Genomic DNA, 22,763 nt, shown 5'->3' with positions numbered 1-22,763 from the left:
AAGGTTGTCAAAAAACTATTTGGGAGCCAAATCAAGAGAAATTATATGTGGAGAGCACACACTGCAGGATTTACACTCTGTTGAGTATACGATGGCCTGTGTCACACCAGCCCATTTTTATTTTGAAGTCGTCAAATGCCACCGCTTTGTCAGTGATTTTGCTAAAGATACCAGCACCAAAAGCCACTTTTTGTGCTAGCATGACATGTTGCAAGGTGGAATCAGTTTGCAACATGGACAGACATAACCTTTGGTGTTGTTAATAAATGCCGCTGGTTGGCCAGACAGCACCTGGTGTGGCAGTGTGAAATGTGGACAGGCTTTAGATGATAATGTGCCTGGACCAAACCAGTCATGGCCTTATCGTATGCCACTGGACGCTATCAGGTTGAAACCCTGCAGGTAATTATATACAGACGTAGTATAAGGAGCTGGAGGGTCGGGAAGTGTGGTGGATGGGTCCAATAAACCCCGGACTTTCACCCAAGAGCCCAGTGTTCACTTCCCTCAAGAACGTAGTGCCACACCATTATGTTCTATTTCTTAACATAACCATGTGCTTTTGTTGCCTAAACCTAACTACCTCTACCTTTGTTGACCAATCCTAAATACATTTTGTTGACATCATAAGTGTTGGTCAGAATGTCAAAAGCAGACGCAGGAGGAAACTTCGAGAATAATGTGTAGATGCGAAAGTCCACTGACAAAGCGGGGGTATGTGATGACTTGGGATGAAAACGTGTTGGTCACACTGACCATGTGACAAAACGTGGTCAGTCAAGTCCATATACAATTTATTTGCAACAGCATAACACGTTTATGTGGGTAATGAGTCAGGGTCTGTGTCACAGTACAGGGTGTAATAAGTCAATGTTCCTGGAGAGTTAGTACCAGACAGTTTGACTCTGCTTATAGGATCTTCAGGCTGACAAAAGGTTCTGAGATAGTGGATCAGTTCTAGCAAGAGTCCTGTGTTGGCACACCAAAAGGAATTATAAATCCTAAACACTGTGATTATAGACTGAGAGATTACACTGATGAACAAGCCACCTTTAGACTTATAGGTCAGAGTGCAGCTACTTGGGGAAATCAAGCACAACTGACTAGTTTTATATCTTTTTGTTGCTTTCTTTTTTGTCAAGGTCAGAGTGCAGACCTTTTCTGTCACTTCATTCTCAGTCTTTCTCTCTTTCTCTCTCGCTCTGTTGGCCTGCTGTGGGTTTAATTGATGTGGAATGTGACCTGGTAAATAATTGGACATTTCTAATCATTGTGATCAAAGCAGCCACTCCCTGCAGTGATGGCAGCAGCGGGGCGAGCGAGGGCAGCCAGGGAGTGATGGTCAGTTGGTAACTTACCAAACCAGACAGTCATTAACAGGCTTAAATGTCTAGTGTGTAGAATTTAATGACATCTAGTGGTGAAGCTGCAGATTGAAACCAACTGAAACTTGTCCAGTGTGCCAAGCATGTAAGAGAGCTACAGTGACCAATGTCAAATATGCAAATTATGTCCTTTCCTGTAAGTAATATGAATATAATAGAAATTTAAAACTTGCCACATTTGCTGCTTTGAATTGTAATATATTTACCTTAAATATATTACAACTAAGTTTCTTACAAATATTATGAGGCTCAAGTGCAAAGTGATGCTTTATGTAGAGATCCCAAATTCAAAATTGGCACAAATGTCCACTGTCACTCAAGGATTAGATGATTAGATGAAAATGATTAAAATCTAGTGGTTGAAGGTCAAAGTTCAAGGTCACTATGACCTTCAAATCATATTATTGGCCATTAATCAGGAATTCATGTGTCAGTTATGCCTGAATTTTGCACAAATGGGACAACAAAATAATAAAGTGATGACATTATATTTCCAAAAGGTTAAAGGTCAACTTCACTTCATAGTATTTTAGAAAAAACTGTTTTCTCAACTGTCAATTCTCGCCATTATGCCATAGATTACATTTGGTGAGAATCGAATGAATTGACCTTGAAACTCTGCTGTTTGTCTAAATCTTTGCTTCCAGGGTAAGATGTGTATGAAACATCCACATTTTCACAGAGATGGTTGTAAGCGTAAGCATCTTTGAGTACCTAGAAAAGTACTATATGTCCTATCTATCTATCTATCTATCTATCTATCTATCTATCTATCTATCTATCTATCTATCTATCTATTATTATTATTGTTATTATTATTATTATTATTACTATTGTTACTATTATTATTATTGTTGTTATTATTATTATTATTATAACTGTAACTGCAACTTGACTGGTGAGTGGAGGCATACAACAGCCAGTTGTAATTGTAGCCTCTGTTGTAGCTGCGTACTATTTCTTTATCTCTTTTTCTCAGGGGTAGCCTCCTACACAAAAGAGGTATTTTGCTCTTGACATTTCTCATGCCATTTCTTCAGTAAATATGTTTAATCAATTGAAAGTTATCTCCAGTCAACATGTTACAAAACAAAAAAGCTTACACTGCAGACTGGGTGGAAATCCACATTAGGTGTTGGCAAAACACATCTCAGATAAACTGCACTGTAGTAAGCTACCACTCAAGAAATCATATTGGTCTGTTATGCTTTTTTTCTGTAGCTTGATGCTAAATTGGATCACTGCAGTATTAATCCACTGAAGGCTGCAGCTAAGGCTCTCAAGGCTAACTCAGCTACAAGGCTAGCAGCCTTGGCTGAGACTGTGCATTGCTCAATATAGATTGCTCTATTGATTTGTACAGTCTTAATCTAGTCCTTGATATTCAGCACAAGGCTTGGCAATGCTCTGACCTCTGAGGAACAGTAATCATACTTGGCTGCAGTGTGCTGACTCATCTGCTGGAGTAATTGAAGTCTTTTTTCAAGACGGGATGGAATGGATTGACTAGGAAATACTGCATCATTTGGACTATTTTCTTCATCTAGACAGAGTGCACACAAAGTTCATTTCAGGTATTTGATTGGGAAGGTGATGAACTTGACCTGAAGTGCCAGACAAAGGAAAGCAACCTGAAGACACTGACATTTTCTTGTACAACCACATTTGGCACAGTGAAGTCTATACACAGGGTGTGCACACCACTGTCAATCAGGGCGTACCCATCAGGCCTGCCTGGCATTCAAACTTAACCCATCCACTTTCCTTCAGCAGCTCAAATTATGATACAACAAATTAGACATTGACTTGAGTCCATTATTAAGTGATACAGTTATGATTCATGCCTTTTTTACAACAAAAACACCAGAATTCCCATTTACTACTCGAATTAAGAAAAGTTCCCTGCAAAGGTTTTGCTCTGGGATTATGGGAATTGCTGAGTTAACACTGTGACGCGCTGAAAGAAACCTTCAACTGTTGGTGTTATGTTAAGCCAGAGCACTGCATTGCTTAGTTTTTGCCAAGTTAAACAACTTTATTACACGACTTTAAGTTAATCTTACAATGACAATGCTTCGAAAATATTTTGTTGTGATATAATGCCTTGCTGTGTCTTTTTATGTCTACTTTCCAAATGCCATTGCACTCCTGGACAGCCTACAGTTAGAATCCATGTGGTCTGACGCCATAGTTTAATAAAATAGGATTAGCCATCCTTGAGTCATTTATAGTTGATGATTACTAGTTAGATTCTAAAACCTTATGGTCATTATAATATTAACCATTTGAGACTCAACATCAGTTTTGTTGTGGTGCATTCAGAGCAAATTGGTTAGATATCTGTTGAAATGTGGGGGTAAAAAAAAAGGCAGCGAGCAATTTCATGAGAAATGTCCAACACATTGCAAGAAATTCAGAAAAGGTGATGAGAAAATAAACTGAGATAGAGAAAGAGAGGGAGAGAAATGTATTAAAAATTATCAAAAAGAGGGACTTAAAAACACATTTTACTTTAACTTATCTTGTTAAGTTAAAGTTAAGCTTTTTTCCCATGTTTTTGAAAGAAATCAAGCCAGGTTTCAAGTGGTTAAATCAAATAAATAGAATTATGACTTTCGCATTGCTAATCAGATAACCACCATTCTAGCCAATATCAACCATATCTGTAATTCACTTATTATTTTATTTTTTTCAGCTTTATATTTGGAATTTATTTGTCAGTTTTTAGCTGAGATTTATTCTTTTTGATAAAATGTCCACTAGTGACCACTAGATATTTGGCTTTAGGCAAGCAACTTTGACAACCTGCCTCTGGGTGGCACCCTTGGTGGCTGCCTATGTTGCATATAGGATGATTCACCTCTGATTTCGAGGTTATAAAATGTTTGCCACCATGTTCCCAAAACATGGGAGTTATTGTCAATTCTTCTTCAGCTTCAGAGGATCCTCTTTTCCAGACTATAACAGTTACATTTGATTTACATTCTAAAGGTAAAACTACATGACCTAGCCTGATTCACTGATGATCTCTAGTTTAATGTATTAATGCTGCTGGGCCTGACTGTGTCTCAGTAGAGTGGTTCTGACGGAGGTCCACGTCACACCCGCCACTTGCCCAGAATGGGAGCCGTCCATGGGAATCACCACTCTCTAACGCCCAGCTCCTTCCCGCCTCCTCAGGCTCTGGATGGTGGGTGGAGGACAAAAACCAGGCCCTTGCCTGGGAGCAGTAACCTGCCTCCAGAATCACTGATAGGCTTTCACTTGTCCGACTTTTAAAGGGATAGTTTGTCAATTTTTAGAGACAATAGCTGTGTTTCAGTCCAACTGTAATCTGGATTATAAGTGTATAGATGGAAACTGAGCCATTGTCTCTTTAAGGCATATTGGTGCCATTTTTTTACTGCACCAAAAGACAAAAACTTCTTTGTTTTGTTTATTTTAAGTTTTATGGAAAAAGACTTGAACTGCACAGTTTATGTTTAAAGCAAAATTTGAGTGAACTATCCCTTTACATTGTAGGACAGAGTGAAGCAATATTGTGATTTTTGTCACTTTCAGTGTCTGCCTTGCCCCAAAGTTTCTTAATGCTATTTGGCTGAACTAAAGTCTCCGCTTGCATCTGAATAATACAAAACATTAATGGAACTATCTTCGAATAGCACTAAAATGTCTTAATGGCCGAAAGTGTTTGCTGTAGTTATGCCACCACTCAGACTGCAACTCTGCTTCTACTAATATAATAACATTATTGTTACTCCTAGATGTGCAACAGAGATGCGTCTTAACATCCACTGTGGCTTCTTGTGATATCAACAACGCTTAGTGTGCAACACTTCGTTTAGATTAAGGTTGTTGTTGCTTTATGTTTCAAAAAGGGTTTGATGCTTTAATTGAGCTGACTAACTACCGTGTGTGTTTGATGTGTATGATGCATAAGACATATGAAACTGACGTCACGCTGACTTATTGTTAAAAGTTCTTCCTACACAAATTGTATTCTCTTACACTTGAATGCATGTAACTAATCTTTCAAGAGCTTAATTGATATATCTGAATTATGTTGTAATATATTGCATATGAACCAGTGCCGCTCCTCTCCACATATTTATATCTACTCTGTCAATGAAATCCAGTTCAATGCAATGCAGGAAACTGGGTCTTATATGCCACCAAGCCCTCCCATATTTCCTCCACTGACAGGGTCATAAAAGCAGCTGTCAGTGTAGCCCCATAGGCCCACCTCCCTGTTTGTTCGTAATGGAGAGCAGAGGCAACAGCCTCCTCCACCCCCAAACCCCTTCAGGGTGTTTGGTAGCCCAGTGGCCTTCTGGGAAATGCAGTCTGTTGTGAATGACAGATGCATGGTAAAGTGAGAGGAGCGGCCCTGGGAGCATGTCATTAAATGTCACATCCTCCATCACTAATGCACACTTTCCATGTCTTTTTGTCCCACCTTTCTCTCCATCTCGTCTCCCTTTCTGATTGTGTATGGTCGCCTCCCTCTCTGTCCATCACATATCAGGGATCTGAAAAAGGTTGGAGTAACTATCGTAGGACCGCAGAAGAAGATCGTGAGCAGCCTCAAAGCCCTAGATTCCCACACCAAGAATGGCCCAGTACCTGTTTAAGAAATGAACCCAGCGAGTAAAAACAGCAGAGACTTGTCTGTCGGTGTGGTTGCTAATAGATGGAAATGGAGGAAAATATGCGATACAACTGAGGGCTTTTGTTGTTTCGTTGAAAGACGATACCAAGTCCTTACAGAGAGACAGGAAAGAGTTCAGTGCAGACCTGCCAGCTAGTGAACTGGCTGACTCTTCGACCCTCCATCCCTCCATGCCCAAGTTGAGATGCCTTACAGACATATAGGGGGGTTAGAGAGAGCAGAGGGAAGCCAAGGAGGTCAAGGAGACCTTCGAAGGGATACAAAATAGGACTGGACCGATCACAGGGCAAGGACTGGACTAACTTATAGCCGGAGCTCTCCAATATTGGCTAAGCTGGACAGCATAGCCTTCCCCTTACGGCTAAAAGGGGACAGGCATGCTCACAGTCTCCTCCCACCACGCCTGACTGTCTGTGGAACGAGGCAGTGAAACAGTGTGTAGAAGAGCACGTCAGACAGCAGCAGCTCACCCGGATGTGGACCCCTCCTGGACTAATGAGGTCTGAGGCGTGAGATTTTGTTATAACTACCTACATATACCGTCTCTATCCATGAGAGAACTGAGCTGGTAATGGACATACCTAGGCATTAACCGAGCCATTTTACTCCGTAGCTCTAACTCTATAGCATTTGCATTCAGTAGACATGTCACATAAAAGCAATAATTATGATAATCAGTTAAATAGTCTCATTGTTTGGAAGCCATGAGTCCGTCACATGTACAATGAACGCTGTGCTTTGAAGGTACAGGGGCCATAACACACTTCACACACAGTTTTTCTTTATGGTGACATCAGTGTTCTATGTGCTTATGAACAGATATTGTACAGTTATAGTGCCGCTCCCTCAACCCAATGCCCTTTGTGTGAAATCTCAGGATGTGTACGTTATTCATTGTATTTTCTCTAACAAGGGGAAACAGACAGAGAGAATGGAGCAGTGCCAGAAACTGAGGGTGCGGGTTAAAAAAGACAGAAAAGGGAAAACTCTAAGAGAGAAATTTATAAGAGGTAAAACAGAATCTATGATGAAGTGGTGTCTTTCAGGCTCCTGCTTCAGACATTCTTGTTGTGTTGTGGAAGTGTTTTAAACTAGAGGAGAGTTTTTACTTGAGTTTCTTCTTCAGGTAAGGCAAGTTAGCATCATTCACCCTACAGAACATCAGGTATCATAATCTCTCTAAGGAGTGGAATTTGTTCTGTTATTAATTACCCATTTTGAATATTTGCAGGTCACTAAATGGCTGTTATCAGTTATTATCACTATAATTATAATGCTTCAGACGGGGGAAACTGCATGTACCAATAGGCCTGATATCGCATTTAAATGTTGGGAATTGGTTGCAGTTGGTCAGGTTTCAGTCCTATTAGTTTTCACATTCGCCACACTTGGTTCAGAAAAAAAATTAGGGTTTGGGTTTAAAAAAAGTACTTTTGTTATGTAATCTAAACTACGTAGGTTACCTTCATTATGTACTGAAGTATGTATGTATCGTAAAATAAATCAACACAGACTTTTGGTTTTGCATGTGACATAAACAGCAGTCTCTGAAAAGTTTGCTTGAGCCATCTATCCAAACCAACCTCCTCCTTACTCAGACTTTGTTGCTCATTATACTACACCACCTTTCGTCCCCATTTGATCCCATCATAATCCCTATGGCCACCATAGGTTGGCACCCAATAATAAACACAAAAATAGGAGGCATTTCAGGGCCATACTTAATCAAATCTATGGTGCCAATGCTATGACGACGGCAGCGCATGTAGATGCAGCAGCCTGCAGCTCCTCATATCCTTGCTTCTTTTTTTGCATTTCTTTTTTTTTGACACCATGGCCCCTTCTGCTGAAGCTTGACTTTTCTACGATAGAGAAGCACTTAGCAACATTGGGAAAAGTTGTGTGAGGGTTGGACTGAATGCAGCAGACTGCGAGAGGGTCCCCACCAATGGCATATGCCAAGTGGCCAGTCAGACAAGGGAGAAACCAAACTGAAAGCATAGGATGAAGAGAGGGAGGCGAGCTGGCATCAGGGTGAGGCTGACCCAACTTGGACCGAGAGCTGTGTCTATACCAAGCCTTCTTCTGGCTAATGTCCAGTTGGCGGCGGGTGATTAGGGACTGCTCTGTGCACATCTTCGCAGAGACATGGTTAACCCCTAACAACCCAGATCAAGCTGTTGCACTGGATGGGCGGACCTTGTTGGAAGCCATAAGGACACAAGACTTCAAAAAATGCACTGCAGGAATTGAATGATGCCATCAGCAGCAATATGCGTGAGCAGCCAGATGGAATCTGAATAGTAGTTGCTGATTTTAATCAACTCATCCTTCAACTCCAAAGATGTAGCAGGATTGAGGACAAACGTAATTTCAAAATGACTAAAAAATCTACCATCGACCTTCTACAACGACCATTTAATGGGCTAATAACGGAATAGATCAGTTTAGAAGGATGAGATCAACACTGCTGATCTGAGGATGCTGTTATATTACTTTAGTCTAAGTCCATAACTTATTAACAAAAGCCATGAGGGATCTGAGAATTGGTATTAATAAGAACTTTGTTCTTGTATAAAATTAATCCATAAATCCAGGTGAGTTTGATACAAAAAGTAATGCCTCCTCTAGTTGGGTTGGATCATGGTGGGATCACTGAGCAAAAAAAAAAAGTTTCAGTTTCTATGTATTTTCAACAAAGTCTTGGTCTTTCTTTTTTATCATCTCAAAGGGGCATGAGGTTTTCTCATCACTGCCCTTAACTAACAGGTGTGAAAATGCCCTGAAAGAGATGCAACACGTCCAATAAATGATTGCTTTCTGAGATAGTTTCCAGTACAATATATGTCAAGGATGGGATTTCCTAAAGGCACCTTAGAGCTTAGATGATCTTGTACTCTGAAGTGCAGAATTCTAGATGTTAGTCTCTTGCTTTGATGTCACCCAGTCAGTCCCTCAGTGGAACACATACCCAGTATTTCTGAACTGTCACTTCGGTAATTTGTGCTGTTGGATGGGTAACATTTTACCACAAGGGTGCCATCTTAAATTTCTTCCAAGCACTTCGTACAGAATATTTGCGCACTTTGAATGGAAATGTTACTGGCTTGGCTATAGACTAAGTGGATAGGGGTGATTTTGGTGCTTTTGGGAATCCCGTCCCTGTTCAGTGCGTCAGTTGGTCTTCTGTGACTTGGTCTACCTGTGGATGCTGCTGTTGCTGCTATGTGTTCTAATTAGCATGTACATAATGTAAACCATCGTAATGATAGCAACTAGCGCTACAGATCCCACTATATGTACATGGCCATCCCTCTTTGTACAAATGTTTGTATGTATAAAAGAATAAATAAAAAAATGTGCAACATTTTTAATTAAAAAAGAGATAAAAATCATCTGTATTATATTTTATCTTATTTTGGATTATATTTGTCTGCTTTTTTTCTTTTCTACAATAAAAAGGCGATTATGATTACATTATTATTTATTTGTTAACATTATACAGCAAAATGTTGATGAGTTTTTTGTAGCATACAGTAAATTATGTGTCTATCTATGTTTTGGTTTTTGACTTACTTTATAAACCTGGGACATCTGAGAGAGCAATACTGTTATGCACCCTATATCCAGATTCCTAATTTTCTGTCTCAAGACTGACCTGTGTGTCTGTGTGAGAGTTTATGTGTGCAAATGTAGATGGCCTTGTCTACTAATGTAAAATGATTTGTAGTGGAAACATTTATATTTTTATAATAAATATTCGCAAAATATTTTCCAAAAAATGGATGATGATAGACTTGCTCTTGTGTTTTCATTCTATCCTGTGATTATGATGCAGACCAACAAATACTGTTGGCTTTTCTTTCACAGTAAAGCATATTTCCATATGTTTAACAGATTACAAGTGGAAGTGAAACACTCATAACTCAGAGGTCATTTTTTTATTTTTTTATTTTAAATTCCATAGATCAGTCTTTTGGCACATCTTGTCTTCTTTAGGATAAAAGCCAGCAATCATCTAACTGACATGTATAGTGTACAGGACATGTGTTTCAAATCAATGAGTTCACAGGTCAATCAACATGAACAGAGAAGAAGACCATATAAAGGTCATTCGTAACAAAGAAAGGTCTTCACTAGCAATGTCCTCACTCAAAAATTCAGTAAATACATAAAGTAATAATTATGAAGTAGAAAAATATCCAAATTATTATATTCAAAATGAACAATAAATAACAAAATAATACAGTATTTACCGTCAAGCGAAGAAAGATCAAACGAATTAAGCAAAAAAAAAATAAATAAATACAGTTAATAAAAAAGTAAGTATATAATATCAAGTATCATATGGCAAGAATTCACAAACTTCAATACATGTTGAGGTACACATATGTAATATAAATAAAATGTAATAATTAATATAATTTACTTTTTTACTTTAAATAATAACGTCGTCAATTATTACTAACATCTCGACTACTGTGCATAAATCTAAAAAAAATTTAAAATGAGACAAATACTTTACTTTAAAAAAGTATTTTTCTATTTGGTGTATTATATTATGACTTGGCATGGTGAGTTTCCACATATTTCATAAGAGACACCTAGGAGAATCCTGCTTTTCTCAAAATGGGCTTAAAAAGAGATTACGCTTTTAATTTTTTTTTTTTTTTAAATATAAATGGTATAAAATCGGACACAATTGAAAATAAATAAATAAATGGTACTTCTATTTTCAACCACAGAAATAGAATAAAATTTTATTTAAATTTTCATATTGTATGCACACACAAAAAAAGAAAATTAGATTTGATTAAATTATTTTATTTCATTTATTTATTGTATTGGTAAGCCAGTACTGCTTGAGCATGCACTAGACAAAAAAGGGTTGTGTATTTTTTGATTTCTTTTCATTTCCATATTCCTAGCCAATGTTTTTAGTGTTTTTACTAAGCCATACTTAAAATATTGTCTATAGCCATGATCGTTCTCTACCCTTTAACATATCATGCCTGTCATTGCCTGCGAATTGAGAAAATAATTAGAATTATAGGATTGCAGACTACGTATTCTGTGTATCTTTCAGTCTACCTGTGTATATCGGACCTTCTAAACTTACAGTATGAACCCTCTCACATCTGTTTACCAGCCTCCAACTTAACCACCTCAGCCTCTCTTTTTTTCCCTTCCTCCCTGCTGTCACCTTCTTGTTCCTCCAGCCACATCCAATAAGGCATTTTGTTTCCAATCACCCATGGTTGAAGTCGATTTGTTGTGTGATTTTTAATGTGGGAGATCTGCGTTGTCTCTCTTTTTTTTTTTTTGTTGCTGACTGGGAGTAGATGAGATGTGTCAGGCAGGGGAAAGAGTGATGGTTGCTCTGCACAATGTTGAAAGGCTGACACTCTCCAGATGTTCCTAGGCAGATGTGCACAGAGAGAAAACAGGACACTGTTCTCCCCGATTCAGGAAACAAAGAACACAGTATGCTTGAAGCCACCATTTCTGTCTTGTTTTTATCTTAAAAACCTCCATGGTCTGACCACCGGGATGATGGGAAAGACAGAGCGCGGAATTGTGTGTGTGTGTCGGGGGGGAGTCTAAAATTGACGGGAGGAGGAAACAATAGGGAGGAAGATAGACGACAGGTGTGCTGGAAGTGTGATGTCTGTGTGAGTTCTAAGTGGATAAGAACTTCAACAACAGCATATGAAAATGCAATAATTCGGGTGAAGATTAACCAGTACCATTCATCATCTTGCTTGGCAGTGTGCTGGTGAAACAGAAAACATGTTCTACTTGATAATGAAATGATAATGGGAAAACAAGGTCCAAGGTACGAGGTACCTTTTTTTCATTTTTCTTAAATGTAGTATTACTTTTTTCTTTCTATTCTTTTTTTTTTTGCAGTTTTGGACAGCTTACTACAGTATCACTTTTTTATGCAGTTTTTTTTTCATACCATAGTATGACATTTTTATGCAGTTTTTAACAACATACTTTTGTATAACCTTTTTATGCGTTTTTTGACGACATACAATAGTATGACATTTTTGTGCCGTTTTGGTCGACATACTATACAATGACATTTTTATATCATTTTGAACAACATAGTTTAGTATGACATTTTTATACCATTTTGATTGACATACTATAGTATGACGATTTGGTCAGATTTTGGATGACATACCTTAATATGACTTTTTGGTGAGATATTGCTCTTTTTTTGCTTTTTTTGGCTTTTATTTCCACTTTGTATACAATAAAGCACCTTTACAGGTTATAATATGACGTTTTCTGACATTTTTTTAAACATGTCAAAATTTGACATTTTTCGACATACTATGCTATTGCCTTTTTGGCCATTTTTTTGACGTGCAAAAATATGACCTTTTTGGCGTGTTTTTGCTTTTATTTCCACTTTGAACACTATGACACGTCTTAATAAGCTATAATATGACATTTCTTTTATTCGACATACTATACATGATAAAATATGAGATTTTTGGCCGCTTTCAGCTTTTGTTTCCACTTAGTTTACTATGACACATCTTTAGAAGTTATGATAAGATTTTTTTCAAACATTTTTTTGACATATTTTTGGACATGTGGTATAGCCTTGCCTTTTTTGTCATTTTTTCAACATGTATAATTATGATGTTGTTGACCATATTTGAAAATTTCTTTGCTATGGCGTGTCTTGGCACGCTATTTTATGCCGTTTTAAGGTGTTTTCAGCTGTTTTTGGAACAAGTCAAATTTTGACATGTAATATTTTGACACTTTTGCCATAGTATAGCCTTTCAATTTTTGTCATTTTTCAACAAGCATTTTTAGGGTGTTTTTGGCTGTTTTTGCAAAAGTCTATGCAATGGCGTGTCTTGGCATGGTATTTTATGCTGTTTTTAGATAATTTTAGCTGTTTTTTGGATATGTCATATTTTGACTCTTTTTTTTTGCCATACTATAACCTTGCCTTTTTTTGTCATGTTTTAAAAATGAATTTCTATGGTGTTTTTTTGGTCGTTTTTGCAAAATTCTATGCTATGGCTTACCTTGGCATGGTATTTTATGCTGTTTTTAGAAAATTTTAGCTGTTTTTTGAACATGCACAATTATGATGTTTTTGGCTGTTTTTGCAAAGTTCTATGCTATGGCGTGTCTTGGCACACCGTTTATGCTGTTATGAGGTGTTTTCAGTTGATTTTTGGATATGTCATATTTTGACATTTTTCGCATACTATAGCCTTGCCTTTTTTCCCATTTTTTGAACGTGCATTTTTATGGTGTTTTTGGAGGTTTTTGTAAAATTCTATGCTATAGCGTGTCTTGGCGTGCTATTTTATGCTGTTTTGAGGTGTTTTCAGTTGTTTTTTTGGATATGTCATATTTTGACATTTTTGCCATACTATAGCCTTGCCTTTTTTGTCATCTTTTAAACATGCACAACTATGATGTTTTTGGCTGTTTTTGTCAAATTCTATGCTATGGTGTGTCTTGGCATGGTATTTTATGCTGTTTTGAGGTGTTTTTAGCTGTTTTTTAGGATATGTCATATTTTGACATTTTTGCCATACTATTGCCTTGTCTTTTTGGGTTTTTTTTCAACATACATTTTTAGAATGTTTTTGGCCATTTTTTAAGAATGGAATGTTACGGCGTGTCTTGGCAAGCTATTTTATGCTGTTTTGAGGTGTTTTCAGTTCTTTTTTGGATATGTCATATTTTGACATTTTTGCCATACTATAGCCTTGCCTTTTTTGTCATTTTTTCAACATGCACAATTATGATGTTTTTTGCTATTTTTGCAAAAATCTATGCTATGGCGTGTCTTGGCAAGCTATTTTATGCTGTTTTGAGGTGTTTTCAGCTGTTTTTTGGATATGTCATATTTTGACATTTTTGCCTTACTATAGCCTTGCCTTTTTGTCATTTCTTCAACATGCATTATTATGATGTTTCTTGCCATTTTTTAAGATTTCTATGCTATGGCGTGTCTTGGCATGGTATTTTATGCTGTTTTGAGGTGTTTTCAGTTGTTTTTTTTTTGGATATGTCATATTTTGACATTTTTGCCATACTATAGCCTTGCCTTTTTTGTCATTTTTTCAACATGAATGATTATGATGTTTGTTGTCTTTTTTTTTTTTGGAATTCTATGCTATGGCGTGTCTTGGCATACTATTTTATACTGTTTTGAGGTGTTTTCAGCTGTTTTGGGGATATGTCATATTTTGACATTTTTTCCTTACTATAGCCTTGCCTTTTTTGTCATTTTTTAAACATGCACAATTATGATGTTTTTGGCTGTTTTTGCAAAAATCTATGCTATGGTGTGACTTGGCACGCTATTTTATGCTGTTTTGAGGTGTTTTCAGCTGTTTTTTGGATATGTCATATTTTGACATTTTTGCCATACTATAGCCTTGCCTTTTTTTGTCATTTTTCAACATATATTTTTATGGTGTTTTTGGCGTTTTTTGTAAAATTCTATGCTATGGTGTCACTTGGCACGCCATTTTATGCTGTTTTGAGGTGTTTTCAGTTGATTTTTGGATATGTCATATTTTGACATTTTTGCCATACTATAGCCTTGCCTTTTTTGACATTTTTTCAACAAGCATGATTATGATGTTTGTTGCCATTTTTTAAGAATTGTATGCTATGGCGTGTCTTGGCATGTTATTTTATACTGTTTTAAGGTGTTTTCAGCTGTTTTTGGGTATGTCATATTTTGACATTTTTGCCATACTATAGCCTTGCCTTTTTTGTCATTTTTTAAACATGCACAATTATGATGGTTTTGGCTGTTTTTGCAAAATTCTGTGCTATGCTGTCACTTGGCACGCTGTATTATGCTGTTTTGAGGTGTTTTCAGCTGTTTTTGGGATATGTCATATTTTGACATTTTTGCCATACTATAGCCTTGCCTTTTTTGTCATTTTTTAAACATGCACAATTATGATGTTTTTGGCTGTTTTTGCAAAAATCTATGCTGTGGTGTCACTTGGCAAGCTATTTTATACTGTTTTGAGGTGTTTTGAGGTGTTTTCAGCTGTTTTTGGATATGTCATATTTTGACATTTTTGCCATACTATAGCCTTGCCTTTTTTGTCCCATTTTTTAAACATGCACAATTATGATGTTTTTGGAGGTTTTTGTAAAATTCTATGCTATGGCGTGTCTTGGCATGCTATTTTATGCTGTTTTAAGGTGTTTTCAGTTGTTTTTTGGATATGTCATATTTTGACATTTTTGCCATACTATAGCCTTGCCTTTTTTGTCATTTTTTGAACATGCACAATTATGATGTTTTTTGCTGTTTTTTCTAAAATCTATGCTATGGTGTCACTTGGCACGCCATTTTATGCTGTTTTGAGGTGTTTTCAGCTGTTTTTGGGATATGTCATATTTTGACATTTTTGCCATAGTATAGCCTTGCCTTTTTTGTCATTTTATCAACATGCACAATTATGATGTTTTTGGCTGTTTTTGCAAAATTCTATGTTATGGCGTCTCTTGTCATGCTATTTTATGCTGTTTTGAGGTGTTTTCAGTTGTTTTTTTGGATATGTCATATTTTGACATTTTTGCCATAGTATAGCCTTGCCTTTCTTGACATTTTTTCAACATGCATGATTATGATGTTTTTGGCCATTTTTTAAGAATTGTATGCTATGGCGTGTCTTGGCATGTTATTTTATACTGTTTTAAGGTGTTTTCAGCTGTTTTTGGGATATGTCATATTTTGACATTTTTGCCATACTATAGCCTTGCCTTTTTTGTCATTTTTTCAACATAGATTTTTATAATGTTGTTGGTCATTTTTAAGAATTCTGTGCTATGGCGTGTCTTGGCAAGCTATTTTATGCTGTTTTGAGGTGTTTTCAGGTGTTTTGGGATATGTGATATTTTGATATTTTTGCCATACTATAGCCTTGCCTTTTTGTCATTTTTAAACATGCACAATTATGATGTTTTTGCTGTTTTTTCTAAAATCTATGCTATGGTGTCACTTGGCACGCCATTTTATGCTGTTTTGAGGTGTTTTCAGCTGTTTTTGGGATATGTCATATTTTGACATTTTTGCCATACTATAGCCTTGCCTTTTTTCCCATTTTTTCAACAAACATTTTTATGGTGTCTTTGGAGGTTTTTGTAAGAATTCCATGTTATGGCGTGTCTTGGCATGCTATTTTATGCTGTTTTAAGGTGTTTTCAGTTGTTTTTTGGATATGTCATATTTTGACATTTTTGCCATACTATAGCCTTGGCTTTTTTGTCATTTTTAAACATGCACAATTATGATGTTTTTGGCTGTTTTTGCAAAATTCTATGCTATGGTGTCACTTGGCACGCTATGTTATGCTGTTTTGAGGTGTTTTCAGCTGTTTTTTGGATATGTCATATGTTGACATTTTTGCCATACTATAACCTTGCTTTTTTTGCCATTTTTGAACATGCATTTTTATGGTGTTTTTGGAGGTTTTTTGTAAAATTCTATGCTATGGCGTGTCTTGGCATGCCATTTTATGCTGTCTTAAGGTGTTTTCAGTTGTTTTTTGGATATGTCATATTTTGACATTTTTGCCATACTATAGCCTTGCCTTTTTTTTATTTTTTGAACATGCACAATTATGATGTTTTTGGCTGTTTTTGCAAAATTCTATGCTATGGTGTCACTTGGCACACTATGTTATGCTGTTTTGAGGTGTTTTCAGCTGTTTTTTGGATATGTCATATTTTGACATTTTTGCCATACTATAGCCTTGCCTTTTTGTCATTTTTTCAACATGCATTATTATGATGTTTGTTGCCATTTTTTAAGGATTCTATGCTATGGCGTGTCTTAGCAAGCTATTTTATACTGTTTTGAGGCTTTTTCAGCTGTTTTTTGGATATGTCATATTTTGACATTTTTGCCATAGTATAGCCTTGCCTTTTTTGTCATTTTTTCAACAAACATTTTTAGAATGTTTTTGGCTATTTTTTAAGAATTCTATGTTATGGCGTGTGTTGGTAAGCTATTTTATGCTGTTTTGAGGTGTTTTTAGGTGTTTTTGTGACAGGTCATATTTTGACATAGTTGGCATACTATAGCCTTGCCTTTTTTGTCGTTTTTTAAACATGCACAATTATGATGTTTTTGGCTGTTTTTGTAAAATTCTATGCTGTGGCGTGTCTTGGCACGCTATTTTATGCTGTCTTAAGGTGTTTTCAGCTGTTTTTTGGATATGTCATATTTTGACATTTTTGCCATACTATAGCCTTGCCTTTTGTTTCATTTTTTGAACATGCACAATTATGATGTTTTTTGCTGTTTTTTGTAAAAATCTATGCTATGGTGTCACTTGGCACGCTATTTTATACTGTTTTGAGGTGTTTTCAGTTGATTTTTGGGATATGTCATATTTTAACAGTTTTGCAATATTATAGCCTTGCCTTTTTTGACATTTTTTGAACATGCACAATTATGATGTTTTTTGGCTGTTTTTGCAAAATTCTATGCTATGGTGTCACTTGGCACGCTATTTTATGCTGTTTTGAGGTGTTTTCAGCTGTTTTTGGGATATGTCATATTTTGACATTTTTGTCATACTATAGCCTTGCCTTTTTTGTCATTTTTTGAACATGCACAATTATGATGTTTTTTGCTGTTTTTTCTAAAATCTATGCTATGGTGTCACTTGGCACGCTATTTTATACTGTTTTGAGGTGTTTTCAGCTGTTTTTGGGATATGTCATATTTTGACATTTTTGCCATACTATAGCCTTGCCTTTTTTTTCATTTTTTGAACATGCATGATTATGATGTTTTTGGCTGTTTTTGCTAAATTCTATGCCATGGCGTATCTTGACATGCTATTTTATGCTGTTTTGAGGTGTTTTCAGTTATTTTTTGGATATGTCACATTTTGACATTTTTGCCATACTATAGCCTTGCCTTTTTTGTCTTTTTTTCAACAAACATATTTAGAATGTTTTTGGCTTTTTTTTCAAGAATTCTATGTTATGGCGTGTGTTGGTAAGCTATTTTATGCATTTTTGAGGTGTTTTCAGTTGATTTTTGGGATATGTCATATTTTGACATTTTTGCAATATTATAGCCTTGCCTTTTTTTGACATTTTTTGAACATGCACAATTATGATGTTTTTGGCTGTTTTTGCAAAATTCTATGCTATGGTGTCACTTGGCACACTATGTTATGCTGTTTTGAGGTGTTTTCAGCTGTTTTTTGGATATGTCATATTTTGACATTTTTGCCATACTATAGCCTTGCTTTTTTTGCCATTTTTTCGACATGCATTTTTATGGTGTTTTTGGAGGTTTTTGTAAAATTCTATGCTATGGCGTGTCTTGGCATGCTATTTTATGCTGTTTTGAGGTGTTTTCAGTTGTTTTTTGGATATGTCATATTTTGACATTTTTGCCATACTATAGCCTTGCCTTTTTTTTCATTTTTTGAACATGCACAATTATGATGTTTTTTGCTGTTTTTTCTAAAAATCTATGCTATGGTGTCATTTGGCACGCTATTTTATACTGTTTTGAGGTGTTTTCAGCTGTTTTTGGGATATGTCATATTTTGACATTTTTGCCATAGTATAGCCTTGCCTTTTTTGTCATTTTTTCAACATACATTTTTATAATGTTTTTGGTCATTTTTTAAGAATTCTATTCTATGGCGTGTCTTGGCAAGCTATTTTATGCTGTTTTGAGGTGTTTTTAGGTGTTTTTGTGACAGGTCATATTTTGACATTTTTGCCATAGTATAGCCTTGCCTTTTTTGTCATTTTATCAACATGCACAATTATGATGTTTTTGGCTGTTTTTGCAAAATTCTATGCTATGCTGTCACTTGGCACGCTGTTTTATGCTGTTTTGAGGTGTTTTCAGCTGTTTTTGGGATATGTCATATTTTGACATTTTTGCCATAGTATAGCCTTGCCTTTTTTGTCATTTTTTCAACATGCATGATTATGATGTTTGTTGCCATTTTTCAAGAATTGTATGCTATGGCGTGTCTTGGCATGTTATTTTATACTGTTTTAAGGTGTCTTCAGCTGTTTTTGGGATATGTAATAGTTTGACATTTTTGCCATGTTATAGCCTTGCCTTTTTTGTCATTTTTTGAACATGCATGATTATGATGTTTTTGGCTGTTTTTGCAAAATTCTATGCCATGGCGTATCTTGACATGCTATTTTATGCTGTTTTGAGGTGTTTTCAGTTATTTTTTGGATATGTCATATTTTGACATTTTTGCCATACTATAGCCTTGCCGTTTTTGCCATTTTTTCAACATGTATTTTATGATGTTTTTGGCTGTTTTTGTAAAATTCTATGCCATAGTGTTACTTGGCACGCTGTTTTATGCTGTTTTGAGGTGTTTTCAGCTGTTTTTTGGATATGTCACATTTTGACATTTTTGCCATACTATAGCCTTGCATTTTTTGTCTTTTTTTCAACAAACATTTTTAGAATGTTTTTGGCTATTTTTTAAGAATTCCATGTTATGGCGTGTGTTGGTAAGCTATTTTATGCTGTTTCCAGGTGTTTTCAGTTGATTTTTGGGATATTTCATATTTTGACATTTTTGCAATATTATAGCCTTGCCTTTTTTGACATTTTTTGAACATGCACAATTATGATGTTTTTGGCTGTTTTTGCAAAATTCTATGCTATGGTGTCATTTGGCACGCTATGTTATGCTGTTTTGAGGTGTTTTCAGCTGTTTTTTGGATATGTCATATGTTGACATTTTTGCCATACTATAGCCTTGCTTTTTTTGCCATTTTTTCGACATGCATTTTTATGGTGTTTTTGGAGGTTTTTTGTAAACTTCTATGCTATGGCGTGTCTTGGCATGCTATTTTATGCTGTCTTAAGGTGTTTTCAGTTGTTTTTTGGATATGTCATATTTTGACATTTTTGCCATACTATAGCCTTGCCTTTTTTTTATTTTTTGAACATGCACAATTATGATGTTTTTTGCTGTTTTTTCTAAAAATCTATGCTATGGTGTCACTTGGCACGCTATTTTATACTGTTTTGAGGTGTTTTCAGCTGTTTTTGGGATATGTCATATTTTGACATTTTTGCTATACTATAGCCTTGCCTTTTTGGTCTTTTTTTCAACAAACATTTTTAGAATGTTTTTGGCTATTTTTTAAGAATTCTATGCTATGGCGTGTCTTGGCAAGCTATTTTATGCTGTTTTGAGGTGTTTTTAGGTGTTTTTGAGACAGGTCATATTTTGACATTGTTGGCATACTATAGCCTTGCCTTTTTTGTCATTTTTTAAACATGCACAATTATGATGTTTTTGGCTGTTTTTTGTAAAATTCTATGCTACGGTGTCATTTGGCACGCTATTTTATATTGTTTTAAGGTGTTTTCAGCTGTTTTTGGGATATGTCATATTTTGACATTTTTGCCATACTATAGCCTTGCCTTTTTTCCCATTTTTTCGACGTGCATTTTTATGGTGTTTTTGGAGGTTTTTGTAAAATTCTATGCTATGGCGTGTCTTGGCACGCTATTTTATGCTGTCTTAAGGTGTTTTCAGCTGTTTTTGGGATATGTCATATTTTGACATTTTTGCCATAGTATAGCCTTGCCTCTTTTGTCATTTTTTCAACATACATTTTTATAATGTTTTTGGTCATTTTTTAAGAATTCTATGCTATGGCGTGTCTTAGCAAGCTATTTTATGCTGTTTTGAGGTGTTTTTAGGTGTCTTTGTGACAGGTCATATTATGAGATTTTTGCCTTACTATAGCCTTGCCTTTTTTGTCGTTTTTTAAACATGCACAATTATGATGCTTTTGGCTGTTTTTGCAAAATTCTGTGCTATGCTGTCACTTGGCATGCTGTTTTATGCTGTTTTGAGGTGTTTTCAGCTGTTTTTGGGATATGTCATATTTTGACATTTTTGCCATAGTATAGCCTTGCCTTTTTTGACATTTTTTCAACAAGCATGATTATGATGTTTGTTGCCATTTTTTAAGAATTGTATGCTATGGCGTGTCTTGGCATGTTATTTTATACTGTTTTAAGGTGTTTTCAGCTGTTTTTGGGATATGTCATATTTTGACATTTTTGCCATGTTATAGCCTTGCCTTTTTTGTCATTTTTTGAACATGCATGATTATGATGTTTTTGGCTGTTTTTGTAAAATTCTATGCCATGGCGTATCTTGACATGCTATTTTATGCTGTTTTGAGGTGTTTTCAGTTGATTTTTGATATATGTCATATTTTGCCATTTTTGCCATACTATAGCCTTGCCTCTTTTGTCATTTTTTGAACATGTATTTTTATGGTGTTTTTGGCATTTTTTGTAAAATTCTATGCCATGGCGTCACTTGGCACGCTATTTCATGCTGTTTTGAGGTGTTTTCAGCTGTTTTTTGGATATGTCATATATTGACATTTTTGCCATAGTATAGCCTTGCCTCTTTTGTCATTTTTTCAACACTCATTTTTAGAATGTTTTTGGCTATTTTTTAAGAATTCCATGTTATGGCGTGTGTTGGTAAGCTATTGTATGCATTTTTGAGGTGTTTTCAGTTGATTTTTGGTATATTTCATATTTTGACATTTTTGCAATATTATAGCCTTGCCTTTTTTGACATTTTTTGAACATGCACAATTATGATGTTTTTGGCTGTTTTTGCAAAATTCTATGCTGTGGTGTCACTTGGCACACTATGTTATGCTGTTTTGAGGTGTTTTCAGTTGTTTTTTTGGATATGTCATATTTTGACATTTTTGCCATACTATAGCCTTGCCGTTTTTGCCATTTTTTCAACATGTATTTTTATGGTGTTTTGGGCGTTTTTTGTAAAATTCTATGCCATGGTGTTACTTGGCACGCTGTTTTATGCTGTTTTGAGGTGTTTTCAGCTGTTTTTGGGATATGTCATATTTTGACATTTTTGCCATAGTATAGCCTTGCCTTTTTTGTCATTTTTTCAACATGCATGATTATGATGTTTGTTGCCATTTTTCAAGAACTGTATGCTATGGCGTGTCTTGGCATGTTATTTTATACTGTTTTAAGGTGTCTTCAGCTGTTTTTGGGATATGTCATAGTTTGACATTTTTGCCTTACTATAGCCTTGCCTTTTTTGTCATTTTTTGAACATGCACAATTATGATGTTTTTGGCTGTTTTTGCAAAATTCTATGCCATGGCGTATCTTGACATGCTATTTTATGCTGTTTTGAGGTGTTTTCAGTTATATTTTGGATATGTCACATTTTGACATTTTTGCCATACTATAGCCTTGCCGTTTTTGCCATTTTTTCAACATGTATTTTTATGGTGTTTTGGGCGTTTTTTGTAAAATTCTATGCCATGGTGTTACTTGGCACGCTGTTTTATGCTGTTTTGAGGTGTTTTCAGCTGTTTTTTGGATATGTCATATTTTGACATTTTTGCCATACTATAGCCTTGCCCTCTATGTCATCTTTTAAACATACACAACTATGATGTTTTTTGCTGTTTTTTCTAAAATCTTTGCTATGGTGTCACTTGGCACGCTATTTTATACTGTTTTGATGTGTTTTCAGCTGTTTTTGGGATATGTCATATTTTGACATTTTTGCCATACTATAGGCTTGCCTTTTTTGTCATTTTTTTCAACAAACATTTTTAGAATGTTTTTGGCTATTTTTTAAGAATTCTATGTTATGGCGCGTGTT

The 22,763-nt window shown here is 35.6% G+C and overlaps 1 protein-coding gene across 8 annotated transcripts in view; it reads left to right on the top strand.

The window, feature by feature from the left end:
• Positions 1–9,850, top strand: part of epha3 (eph receptor A3) — a 248,960-nt gene extending 239,110 nt beyond the window's left edge. For 6 of the 8 annotated variants that reach the window (XM_088083094.1, XM_088083100.1, XM_088083095.1 and 3 more), the window contains one exon: positions 5,911–9,850. In XM_088083094.1, the coding sequence (XP_087939220.1) occupies positions 5,911–6,016 (106 nt within the window). In that variant the 3' untranslated portion in view covers positions 6,017–9,850. Of the gene's footprint in view, positions 1–4,457; positions 4,576–5,910 lie in introns of all 8 variants that reach the window. The other 2 variants (XM_088083097.1, XM_088083096.1) reach the window with 2 other exon arrangements.
• The last annotated feature ends 12,913 nt before the right edge of the window (positions 9,851–22,763 follow it).

The sequence above is a fragment of the Plectropomus leopardus genome, chromosome 10 (genome assembly GCF_026936395.1).
Source record: "Plectropomus leopardus strain MGB_pleo_1.0 chromosome 10, ASM2693639v1, whole genome shotgun sequence".
Taxonomy (NCBI): domain Eukaryota; kingdom Metazoa; phylum Chordata; class Actinopteri; order Perciformes; family Serranidae; genus Plectropomus; species Plectropomus leopardus.
Note: the sequence above shows the minus strand (reverse complement) of the source record. Positions and strands in the feature narration are given on the sequence as shown.